The sequence below is a fragment of the Balaenoptera borealis genome, assembly GCF_965194805.1.
Source record: "Balaenoptera borealis genome assembly, chromosome: 1".
NCBI lineage: Eukaryota > Metazoa > Chordata > Mammalia > Artiodactyla > Balaenopteridae > Balaenoptera > Balaenoptera borealis.
The window spans coordinates 179,521,084-179,533,842 of NC_138860.1; the positions used below are offsets into that span (position 1 = coordinate 179,521,084).

Consider the following 12,759-nt stretch of genomic DNA (forward strand, 5'->3'; position numbering starts at 1 on the left):
AGCGCTGTGGTCTGCAGCCGACCCGTGTCTCGGGTCCTGGAAGGACCCTTCTCATCACCTCCACCCTTGATGCTGGCAGTAGGATCCCATGCACCCTCTGCGCTGTAACTTTCTTTAAGTCCTGGACAAACAGGTAGACCCAGGGCCAGGTAGAGAATCCTGCGAGATGCCCTGGAGGCCACCCTGGGAACATGAGTGGGCTGCCGTCCAAACTCGGCCACAGGATCTTAGATGGGAACCTGCCACAGTGATGTGATCCTAGAGGAGCCCCCTGTTCTGCAGCCCAGCATCCCCTTCTCAGTAGGAAATTGGAGAGTCTCGCAGCAGGTCACGTTCATGGCGAGCCCGTGCTGGCTCCTGGAGTATCTCATGTGAAAGTGTGCCAGCAGATGATTTTTTTTAACGGTCCCATCAAAAATTGTTGTCTGGATCAGTGTCAAACCAGTGTTTAATTTCCAACTCCAGTCTTCCTTCTGCCATGGAAGTGGGGTCAGCTTCTGCCCTCCCCCAGTGTTCTGGCACCTCTGAAGTGTGCCGTAACTTTTCAGGGATGTCTCTGTCACAGAATCGGATTTTTCTGACCCTGAAACTTAATCATTTAAAGTGACTTGGGGACTTCCCTGGTGGCGCAGTGGTTAAGAACCCGCCTGCCAACGCAGGGGACACGGGTTCGAGCCCTGGTCCAGGAAGATCCCACATGCCGCGGAGCAACTAAGTCCGTGCGCCACAATTGTACTGAGCCTGCGCTCTAGAGCCCGCGAGCCACAACTACTGAAGCCCGCGCACCTAGAGCCCGTGCTCCGCAACAAGAGAAGCCACCGCAATGAGAAGCCCACTCACCACAACGAAGAGCAGCCCCCGCTCGCTGCAACTAGAGAAAACCCGCCCAACAGCAATGAAAACCTCACACAGACAAAATAAATAAGTAATAAAATAAAAGATATTAAAAAAAACCAAAAAAACAAAGTGACTTGGTTCTCTCCTACCATCTGCGGCTTTGTCTCCCTCCTAACGGGGTCTGTTCTACCTTTCCCAGCCTGGAAGTCACTCTCCCTAATGGGTAAGAGAAGTAAAAGCAGGTGAGACTGGGCAGAGGCCTTTAGCCTCCGAACAGACCACCACGCACCCCAAGCATCTGCCCTGTTCTTCCGGTTCTGAAGGTAGTTAACCTTCCACCTTTGCTCTGCTTTTTTCACTAGTCTGAATTCATTTTGAGCTCTAGCCTTCCTGATCCAGTTCCTGTCTTCTCATCCTGTTTCTTGATTGCCTATTTCAGCTTCCAGATTTTTTTTTTTGTATTTTTTTAAGCTTTTTATTTCATATTGGAGTATAGCTGATTAACAGTGTTGTGATAGTCCCAGGTGCACAGCAAAGCGACTCAGCCGTACGTATCCACGTATCCATTCTCCCCCAAACTGCCTCAGCTTCCAGATTTTATTTCAGTAACAGTGGTGAGGGACTTCCCTGGTGGTCCAGTGGTAAAGAGTCCGCCTTACAATGCAGGGGACGCAGGTTCAATCCCTTGTCAGGGAACTAAGATCCCATATGCCGTGGGGCAACTAAGCCCGCACGCTGCAACTACTGAGCTCACGTGCCTCAACTAGAGAGCCTGCGTGCCGCTAACTACAGAGCCCACCCACCCTGGAGCCTGCGCGCGCCACAACTAGAGAGAAGCCCGCGTGCTGCAACGAAGAGCCCCCGTGCCGCAACTGAGACCCGACGCAGCCAAAAATAAACGAAATAAATTAATAATAAATAAATCTTTCTAAATAAATAAGTAACAGAGGTGACCGTAGCTACGCTTCCACTCGGTTTAAACAGCGTTTATGCACTTAGCACTCTGCTAGGCACCTGTGAAGTGTAAAACGGCACATACATCTGCCCTTAAGGAATGTATAATCTTGTGAGGGAAGTAAGCCTTAAACATAGGGCAGAAGCTGGGGGAGAGCTCTGCGTGCGTCATGACTCAGTGCTCGTGTCGGGGTCATCAGTGCCTTCTGCCCTCCCTGCCCCCTTTCCTTTTAATACTCAGAGTACTGATCACTGGGCCAGAACTGGCTCGCTGGGTCCCACCTCCTCTAAAACCCCCTCTGTCATAACCAGGGATGTGGATTGAGATTCTCTTGTTCAAGTTCCACACGGTCACTCGGCCGGCCCTGCAGCCTCACAGAGTAGAAGGAATGCAGGCTTGGAAGTAAGCATGGCTTTGACCCGGGCTCTGCTGTCACTCCCTGTGTGACCTTGGGCGGGTCACCCCATCTGTCTGAGCCTCGGAGTCTCCTGACACCCGGGTTGCCGGTCCCTCCCTCCGTAGCGCCACGCAGGCACGGCAGCGGCACGGCACTTTGGGGGCTCCTCTGCGACATCAGGCCCCAAGCTGAGCCTGTGCCTGGCAGGGGTGGTCACCTGCGCCCTCCCTGCTGTGGGCTGTGGAGGTGGAGGTGGGGTGTGCTCCACAGGGCGGAACAAGACTCTCCCCTGGAAACGGGGCCTCGGGGCTTCTGCTGGCTGGACTGTCTGCGACCTGAAACTTGGGTTGCTTTGTGCTGGGGCTCCCTCACTGGAAAAGTGGCCTTCAACCCCCGCCAGCTGGCCCCGGCCCTGCCAGCAGGGAGAACAGGCCCTGCGCCCTCACCCGGCTCTCTGACCGAGAGGAACATTTCTGTCTCTTGCAGATGGAGAAGGATGAAACCGTGAGCGACTGCTCCCCGCACATAGCCAACATCGGGCGCCTGGTCGAGGTGAGTGGGCCTCCTGCTGCCGCGGTTCGCCTCCCCCGCACGGGGTGTTCGCCCCTGGAGCCCGGCTGCCGGCTGCTGGCCTCCCTTGCTGCTCCCTCACAACTCCACAGCAGCCAGCAGCGCATTTCTCAGGTTTTGCCCTGGCCTCGTGTTTCCTGAGCCTTCTGATCTGGACGCAAGCAGGGCCCAGCTCCAGAGGCACCCCCTCTACTGTCCCCCAAGCACGTGCACCCAGAAGACTCAGCTCGGGAGGCCCTAAGTCCTGTCTCCCCCAGTCCAGTGGGTGCGAGCGGAGACCTGAGCTCAGACGGGAAGCAGATCCCGGGAACACCAGTGGGCTCTGGAGGAGGAGCTTGAGCTGCACCTCAGCTCCCCCTTGCCCACGCCACCTGGAAGAAGGGGGTGCTCTCCAGCTGCACAGGGTTGTTCACAGAGCTAGGGGGAGGGCTGGCGGGTGGTCGGGCGGGGTGGGCCAGCTCCCAGTGAGGGTCAGCCTGGGACACCAGGACCTGGTACTGGCGTCCTGGGCGCCAGGATGGGGAGGCGCTCAGAGCACACGTGACACGCGCGGTCTTGGCCTTGCGGCTCCCTCGCCGGCTTTGGCGCACTCACGTGCCTCCACCCTGCGGTCACGGCGGGGACTGCAGGGGTGCGGGGCGGGAGGAGGGAGGGCGTTCCCGTCAGTCTCACCGGCCTCCTTTTCCAGGACATGGAAAATAAAATCAGGAGTACGCTGAATGAGATCTACTTTGGAAAAACGAAGGACATCGTTAATGGGCTAAGGTAATGTACCCCAAAGCACGGGCTTCGGAACCAGAAAGATGTGGATTTGAATCCTAGGTCACTGCTTAAGAGCTCTATGGCCTTGGGCCTCTGTTTCCTCCTTTGTAAACCAGGGCTGAGGTATCCTCCTTATAGGGTTGTTAATGCAGATTTTGCAAGGTAAAGCCCGGCATACAGAGTGTGTACTCAGGATGGATGTGGGAATCAGAGTAGACTTGCACCATTTTTGTTTTCCTGGGGCCCATTCACCTTAACAATATCGGTGCCCTTGTCCCTGGAGTCACCTCTCGGTCCCTCAGCCTGAGTCCCACCTGAAGAATCTGCCCGGCCCCTTTGGCTCCTGGGCCTGAGGATACCTCCAGATCAGACCCTAAGACGCAGGAGGGCATGACACCACTGGCCTCTGGTTGGCTGGTTTCCAGGGCAGCAGAGTATCCCACAGAAAGAGCCCCCTGACCTGCTGCTTTCTGGAGAGGGACCCGCCACCCTGGGGTCCTCTCAGGGCTGTTGGCTGCCCCTCCCCACACGTCTTGTGCCCTCGGTTCTTCAGCGTCGGCCCAAGTGAAGGCCGAAGGGGGCTCAGGGGCTCGCTGGGTCCTCAGGGTCATGGTGGGCAGGGTAGGAGGCCAGAGCCCCTTTGGGGGCAGTGGAGGCCGCTGTGGAGCGAGACGGGCCTTGGAGTCGGGAGGCCGGGATCTCATGCAGCCTCTGTCAGCCAGAGCCGTGTGACCTTCGACCAGGGACTCCTCCCAGTGGCCCTCCGCCCGTCCAGGAGCAGGGCAGCCGAAGGGAGGGGGTGGGATGGAGGCCGGCGTGCGGCCCCTACACCACCACGCGAGTCCGGGGGCTGCCGCTCTGCCCTTGGCTTCCAGCCCTCTAATCCCCCACTGTGGACACATCTCTCCTTTGGGAACAAGGAGAGGCAGGAAGCAGCTCTGGTTTGTGAATCTGTCCAGGAGACAGATGTTTTAGTCTTTCACTCATAGAGTTTTAAAAGAGTGGGCCCACTTTGGACTCATCATCTTTCTGATTTCCTCCCTGCCGGTGGGGAACGTGGTCTGGCCCCCGGTGGGTTTTATTCCACCCCCAGAGCATTGCTCTCTTCTGGCTGCTGAGCCTGGGGCCTCATTAAGTCATCTCTGCCCAGAGCTTCCTGGCTTGGGGCCCCTGGCCAGCCACGCACCCGCCTGGCCTGCAGGGTCCCCGGGCGGTGGCTGAAAAATCGGAGAAAGCCGCATAGAGCCTGCGGGGTGGTGGTCTGAGCCCCTGAAAACCGTGACCGCCGCCCGCGAGAGCCCCACGGCCAGAACCTCCCCACCACAGCCCCCGAGCGGCAGCAGCCTTGGTGACGCTCCCCTCTCTCTTCTGCCTGTGTGTCCCCTGCACTTCCTCTCAGCTGTCGCCCCCTGTGCTCCTGGGTCCCGTCCTCCCCCTCCCGCTGCACTCACCTCTGCACACTCTCTGTAGATCTGTTGACGTTATCCCCGACAACCCCAAGTTCCTGCAGCTGCAGAGGGAGCTTTCCCAAGTGCTGACGCAGCGCCAGATCCACATCCAGCCTGATAATTAAGCCGCTCCAGGTACCCTGCCTGAGAGGCCTGAGCGCCCGCCCCACTAAACAGGACTCACCAACCCGCCGAGACCCCGCCGGACCCTTAAACACCACTAACCCCGTGTCCGCTCGGCTGGGAGCAGCCCCCTTAACGTGCAGACTCGCCCCGCGTTACACGGACCTGCATCACGCGTGCGGTGTGTGTGCTTTGCACTCTGGGCGGGGCTGCGTGTGAGGGCGGGCCGTCTGGGCTTCTGCCCCCCGGAGCAGCCCGGGCCGGCCGGGCATCACCGTCGCCTCTCCGGCAGGAGCCGCTCGCCTGCGCCGCTCCCAGTGGCCTCCCGCTCGGCCGGCGGCTTTGGCGGCCTCTCTGCTGTGTGTGCAGCCGGGGCTTCGCCAGCTGTCCACCAAGGATCCCAGAAGCCAAATGAGCCCCCTTCTCGGTGGGAGATTGACTGGGGCTAGCCGACCTAAAAGGGGAGGGTGTATTGCCCTGAGTCTGAGGATGGGACACAGAGTGGGGCTGTAATCCCCGGGCCGGGCCTGGTGCCCCCAAGACCGGGTGCCACTGGAGCCGCCGAGACCGGCATAACCCTCTGCCCCTGGCGAGCTCAGCCGTCCTCCTAAATGCCTTACACCGATGGAGGGGAAGTAGTCTGGCTGTAGACAATGGCCGGGGACCATGACTTGAGCTAGTGACAGATACAGATGTGTGAAAGCAGTCAGCATCCCCGGAGAGGAGGAGGGAAACTGATTTTAATAAGAGGCGTTTGGAAACCCAGCTGGGCAGGGCTGTAGAGCCTGGACTTAGGGGCTTCTTCCCAGGCCCAGGGGCTGGACTCGGAGACCCTGACCCGGAAGAGGCCCGGTGGGGGGGATGGAGGTGGAGCACCTGTGTAACCAGGCGGAGCGGCTCTTCTGCAGCCGTGGGACCGCAGCACAGTCTGGTCTGCGTGTGTGCCAGCGTCGGGCCTGGGGCATCTGTCAGCCTCCAGCCTCATGCTCGGACCGTCACACGCCCATCAGAGCATTAAGAAACCCCCTTTTAAGGTGTTCCATGTAGTGCAGTTTTCTCTCCAGCCCCTCAGCTTTTAGGGTGAGTCTAGAATCTTCTGGATCCCTCACCTCAGCCAGTCCTGTGGCCACACACTGGAGGCTTTCTGACATGGACCCCCTGCAGCAGTGGGCAGCCTGGCACCTTCTGTCCAGGACAGACCCTCCTTCCCACCTGCAGGCCTTGGTTCCGAGTTGCTTGGCAGTGACCTTCCCGAGCTCCTTTCCCTAAACGAGTGCCCTGCTCCTTACACCTCCAGCCGTTCGAAGCCTAACCTGCTGTTTCTTACCTGGTTCTAACACTGGAAATTTCTCCTTTGTGGGGGTAGCGGGGAGCTGGGTACAGCCCAGGCCTGGTGTGCTCCTTCCCAGAAGAGCCCGCACCCACTCGGGCCGGGGTGCCGTGGGAGCCACCACTTCGCCCACCGCATCCTCCCACTGGGCAAGTTAGCCTCCCATTGGGAGCTTTCCAGAAGCCTGTGGTGCGCTGGCTGAGGTTTGCAGCCCGAGGGCCACCAGGGCTGGTGCCTGACCCTTCCTTTGGCCGTCACAGAGCAGAGCAGAGCAAATACTCAGAAATGTGTATTCAGCCGCATCAACCAAAAATGTCAGCATTTCTCATGGGAATTTTTGTAGTTGCACATAGACTCTTTCAAAGCCTTGTCTCTGCCTCCTTCTTTACCATCCTGAGGGCACTTCCCATGATGTTTCTAGGACTCAGTAGCCAGAATTCCACGTGGGATGCTCCTGGGTCCTACTTCATTGTATTTCACCCATATTCGGCGCTGGGGGCTTATTTTTTGGTCTCTCCTTCCCATTCTGTTTCACGGCCAGCGCGTGTCAAGCGTGACATTCCCGTGGCGCCACAGCATTCCTGCAAGGCAGCCTTCCACTCTCTGTTTCCACTGCTTTGAAACTGTTAGGAGGTTTATAAATAGTAAGTTCCTGGTTAACCCACACATCGAGGAAATCTGACAAAGTGATCATTAAGGTCATTGCCAGGAGCATTTCTCTGAGCCTCAGTTTCCTCATCTGTAAATTGGGAATAATGCTCAGACCCCTCCAGGATGCTTGTGAGAGTGAATTGTGCGTGAGAAGCACTCTGTAAATCATACAACCTCTACAAAGGTTAGCTGTTGTTCGCTCTAACCTGTGCGTAAGTGCACTCCCGTGAACATTTCCCCACAAATTCAGGATTTGACAGCAGCGACCCAGGGCCACTTACCTGTCCCTTCCTGCCTCTTGAAGTTCAGGCTGAGGGATTTTCTTGGCCAAGTTAACAGCTGATGGTGCCTTGCAGAAGCCTGAAAGTGCCTGCCCGCAGGTGCTGCCCAGGCAGCGGGCTCAGACGTCCGAGGGGCTGGTTCTTAACGCTCGCTGGGTGGCCAGCCCCTGCACCCCGTGCTTTGTAACGGGGTCCTTATCTCTCGGCCTCTGGCCTGAGTCTACAGCTGAGCTGAAGCACAGACGGTCTCTGCTGTGTCGTGCTTGGAGGCCCACTTCTGGTTCAGGCTGACATTGGGACCTGTGCCCAGCGTCCAGGTCACGCCCAGCCTGGTGCAGAGGTGGGCCGTGGCCTCCCCCGCGGGGCCGGCCTCGGGCTCTGGGCCCCTTTGCCCCCTCCACACAGCTTGCACCTCGCACTCCCAGAGGATCGGGGGCGGGGGGGGGGGCACCCAGCCCAGTGACCCAGCCCCTCGCCCTGGACGCACGGGCAGGGCTACACTCTTCCTGTTCAGCCTGCTAATGACAGTTCTTCTCCCCGGGCAGGTCTGTGCAGACTTTTGCAGACAAATCAAAACAAGAAGCTCTTAAGAATGACCTGGTGGAGGCTTTGAAGAGAAAGCAGCAGTGTTAAGCCTCTTCTTCCCACTAACCGGACACGCCGCCGTGCGCTCATTAGATTCCTTTCTTAGAAACTCGTTTTCTGCTCCCTCCCTCGTCCCTTCCCTCCGCCCCCCAGGTCACACAACAACTTGCATCACCACTGCACAGCGCCATCTCTCCCTGAGAATAAACCCTATAAACACCCTTCTTGTCTCTGAGGCCTACTTCCCACCATATTTTGCTATCAAAACTCGGTATTTCCATAGAAACCATGTTTTCTGTTTGCCCCGGCCCCCCGTCTCTCCGCCACCACCCATTTATAGGCATAAAATACACTGTCTGTCTGCCTCCCTTCCCTCCCACCCTTTTGTTACATTGGTGTAAAAAATGTAAAACAAAAAAATTTTATGAAATAACTGTGGTGTGTGAAAGATAGAAGAAAAACTGGAAATCTGATTCCACGTGTGTTTGGGAGTTGCTTGGGGTTGGGGGTCGGCGGGGACAGGGGACAGCTCTGGGAGAAAGGAGAGGTGGCCCTCAGCGTCGTCCCGCAAGCCTGGCCCCTGTCCCGCGGAGACCACACGGTGGGGGGCGGGGACCTGCGGACCGTCCTGCTCTTCTGGCCAGGTGCTTTTCTGTCAATTTTTATGGAATGCAAAAGGAGTTTTTGTTTTATTTTGTTTTTTTGTAAAGCTTAAAAAAAAATCTACATCTTATACTTGAGCTTCCATACTTAAAAAAAAAAAAAGAAAAAAAGAACAAAAAAAATAAAAAGAAACTGGGATGCAGTTAGCACTGGCCTTGTGTTCTTTCTCGCCTGCCTCGCTGTCCAAGCATGTGTGAGCTCGGCTGGGAGGGCTGACCCCAATGGGGGCGTGGGGCCCACGTGGTGAGCGAGCAGGGGGTCCTTGCAAATCCCCAGCCGCTTCTCTGGGCCCCCACTCCGCACAGACCCCGCCCCACCTGTCCTGAACAGCTGGGGCCGTCCCGTCATCAGGTGTGATGGGATGGGGGCTCTCCCCCGCCTCCCCTTTCATTTCAGCAAACACCTGCTCTGTGCAGGCATGTCCGCACTCGTCCCACGCCATCTTCACAGCCCTGGGTGACGTGGGGAAACGGGTTGGGGTTAACGCGCCCAAGGTCCCTCCGAGCTGCAGTCCATGCTCTCCAGGCTGACACCAGGGCAGCTGTGGCAGGGCAGTAGGGCCCACACCCCGGCGAAGCCCCTCTGGTTTGAGGTACCTGGGTCCCTGACACGCCTGTCCCCGAATCCTTGGGGCCAGCTCCTCTCTGTGTGGTCTGATGAGAAAGTTCCCAGATGGGGCACATCTTTACTGAGTGCAGAGTACCCCTGAGATAGAGACGGGGAACAGGAGAGCCACCTGCGTGCAGTTCCTTTCAAGGACCTTCAGGTGGAGAAGCTGAGGGAGGTGGACAGGTGAAGGCCAGAGCTCTGTCAGTGGACCCAGAGCCCTTCTCCACACGTGTACAGTGGAAATGACATCCTCATGGGCTCGTGGTAGCAGAGTGCTTGGCACAGATAAGTGAGTTCATTTTTATCAGGTGTTTGATCACGTGACCAAAATAACAATTGGAAGCCAGAAATTGTGACTGTGACATATGCCAGGCCTGATCTTACTCTTCCTTCTAAAATCTTCCATCACTGGAAGAGCCATCACTGCTGTCTTTTGTTGGTGCTAAGTCAGGCCAGTGAGATTAGGGACACTGGGCCCTGAGACCGGGTTTCCTTAGTGAGGGGAAGGCGGACCCAAGTGGCGGGAGAGGTGTGCCCCTGGCTCGGGGCCACCTCCCAGCTGGTCCTTTCCCTGCTCTGTGGGACCCTACCCGCCCGAGGGGTGGCGTAGGCCTTGTGGACCTGTTCACGGCCCCTCTTCCTTCTCTGGTGCCACCCCACTCCCCGCAGCCTCGGCGCAGTGTGGCCATGGCGTTCCCTCATCCCCACCGGGTGACCCACAGTAGGCCAGTTACCATGATCTCTCTTGAGAGACTGATGCTGAAACAGTGCCATTTCATTCCCACCAGGAATGGTTCCCGGAGCTGTAGTGCCTGTCCTTCCAGACACCGATGGCTCACCTCTTAACCTTCCCTCCTGTGAGCCCACAGCCGGCCAAGAGCCTCTGCTGCTTGCTTAGCGAGTGGGCTTCTGCTCCTGGTAACCAGTGAGCCCTAAAGAGGCTGGAAGAAAAAGGGCACCTGTGTCCAGCATCTACTCAGCCAGTCACTGGACCTGGGGGCGGCCTTTGCTCTGAAGCCTCAGAACAAGCAGAGGCAGACAGCCTGCTCCCACTGGGATATGCAGCCTGGAACTAAGATGGAGCAAAGATCCCACATGCCACGAGTGGCAAAAACAAAAAAAAATCGCAGGTTCGCTAAGTAACCAAGGGGACCCTGGGCTGGGAGGGCCTGGGGCCGGGCACTGAGGATGGGTCTGTGGGCTAGTCCTTCTTTGTAGATGCCACCTGCCTGCCCCCACCCTGAGGTTTGGGGTGCCCCAGGCATTTTCATAGACGGCATCTCATTCAATAGCTAACACGCAGACAAATACCATATGCTATCACTCATGTGGAATCTAACTTTAAAAAAGATGCAAATGAACTTACTTACAAAACAAACAGACTTAAAGATATCGAAAACAAACTTAACAGTTACCAAAGGGGAGGAATAAATCAGGAGCTTGGGGTGAACATACACCATACTACTATACATAAGACATAACCAACAGGGACCTACTGTATAGCACAGGGAACTCTCTTTAATATTCTGTGATAACCTATATGAGAAAAGAATCTAAAAAAAGAATGTACATGTATAACAATCACTTTGCTGTACACCTGAAACTAACACAACATTGTAAACCAACTATACTCCAATAAAATTAAAATATTTAAAAAAAAAAATAGCTAAGGGGGCTTCCCTGGTGGCGCAGTGGTTGAGAATCTGCCTGCCAGTGCAGGGGACATGGGTTCGAGCCCTGGTCTGGGAAGATCCCACGTGCTGCGGAGCAGCTGGGCCCGTGAGCCACAATTACTGAGCCTGCGCGTCTGGAGCCTGTGCTCCGCAACAAGAGAGGCCGCGATAGTGAGAGGCCCACGCACCGCGATGAAGAGTGGCCCCCGCTTGCCACAACTAGAGAAAGCCCTCGCACAGAAACGAAGACCCAACACAGCCATAAATAAATAAATAAACAAATATTAAAAAAAAAAAATAGCTAAGGGACTTCCCTGGTGGCACAGTGGTTAGGAATCCGTCTGCCAATGCAGGGGACACGGGTTCAAGCCCTGGTCCGGGAAGATCCCACATGTCGTGGAGCAACTAAGCCCGTGTGCCACAACTACCGAGCCTGCGCGCTACAGCCCGTGAGCCACAACTGCTGAGCCCACGTGCCACAACTACTGAAGCCCGCACACCCAGAGCCCGTGCTCTGCAACGAGAGGCCACCGCAATGAGAAGCCCGCGCACCGCAACGAAGAATAGCCCCCACTCGCCACAACTAGAGAAAAGCCCACCTGCAGCAACAAAGACCCAATACAGCCAAATAAATTAATTAATTAAAAAAGAAAAAAAAAAGCTAACATGTAAGCTGTCAAGGCAGGGATCTTTGGGGGTGACTGGCCCAGCCTCCTGCTCCCCGTGTGGGTCCTGAGGGAGAAATCCTCCTGGACCAGTTACCAGGGCAACTGGTAAGTGCAGAGCCTGGGCCTGAAACCAAAATGCTAGGTCCACACTTCAGGCGAGAGGAAGGCTCTCGTCCCTTCAGGCCACACCTAGAGGTGAAGCCCCTACCAACGCTTGCCTGCAGCCAGGGGAGAAAGGAAGTCCACCCGGGACCTTGCACCTCAGGGACCCCACCAGCCGGTGAGCACGGCCCAGTCCGGACAGTGGAATTGATTGATGGTCAGACTGGCCCTTCTGCTATTTGGGAGGAACACAGGGAGGGTCCCAGTACTGGTGGACACGCTGATGAGCCTTCACCCAGCACGACAGGCTTGCAGGCCTGTCCCGTTTACCCACTGCCACGACGTCCTCCATCAGACAGGGCATGCCCGTGTCTCCCCCATCAGACTGGGGCTTTCCTGAGGAGGAGGGAACCACAGCTCTCGGCAGACTGGGTGGTGCCTGCAAGCAAGAGCCATCACCCCATCACCCCCACCAGGGCAGGGGCTGTGATAATCTCGTTCTTTCTTCCCCACCCAGCTCGAGCCCAGGCCCACACCTGGGTTCACACTGCCAAGCTGAGCCCCCAGGTCCTCAGACCGGGAGGGCGCTCAGCCATGTCACGGCCCTGGGTAGAGCCAGATCCTGGCTGCAAAGGGCACTGAGCCAGCTGGGGTGGGCGTGGGCCCTGGGGGCGGGAGGCACCGCTCAGGACAGTGGGGCGGGGCCCTGAGTACAGCAGGGTCGCGCCGCCCCCGAGCACAAGGGTGAGGCTGGACGGCACCCGGCCTGAAGTCCTGGACCCCCAGCCAAGGGCGGAGGCAGGGAGGGGACTCCGAGGGCCGGGTGTGGGATGGCCCCCCGCAGCTGAGGGACCTAATGTGGATAGAACAGTTGTCACTCCTAGCTGGGGGACCTCGGGGGAAGCTGCTTAGCTCCTCAGAGCCTGTTTTCCCATCTGTAAAATGGCCGTGATGACTGCACCTGCCCCACCTACCTCAGAGGGGGCTGTGGGGACCGAGCGAGGGCACAGCCCAGCCCCGCACACAGCAAGCGCTCAGTAAACATCAGCTGCAGGCCAGGTGACACCCAGGGTTCTGCTGGCCCGCCCAGGACAGGGCTGAGGCG

The 12,759-nt window shown here is 57.3% G+C and overlaps 1 protein-coding gene across 2 annotated transcripts in view; it reads left to right on the plus strand.

The window, feature by feature from the left end:
• CAPZB (capping actin protein of muscle Z-line subunit beta) overlaps positions 1–8,748 on the plus strand; it is a 137,762-nt gene extending 129,014 nt beyond the window's left edge. Inside the window, exons 7-10 of one of the 2 annotated variants that reach the window (XM_082403053.1) lie at positions 2,676–2,741; positions 3,448–3,524; positions 4,992–5,104; positions 7,900–8,748. In XM_082403053.1, the coding sequence (XP_082259179.1) occupies positions 2,676–2,741; positions 3,448–3,524; positions 4,992–5,094 (246 nt within the window). In that variant the 3' untranslated portion in view covers positions 5,095–5,104; positions 7,900–8,748. The remainder of the gene's footprint in view (positions 1–2,675; positions 2,742–3,447; positions 3,525–4,991; positions 5,105–7,899) is intronic. The other variant, XM_082403052.1, reaches the window with a different exon arrangement.
• Positions 8,749–12,759: the final 4,011 nt, after the last annotated feature.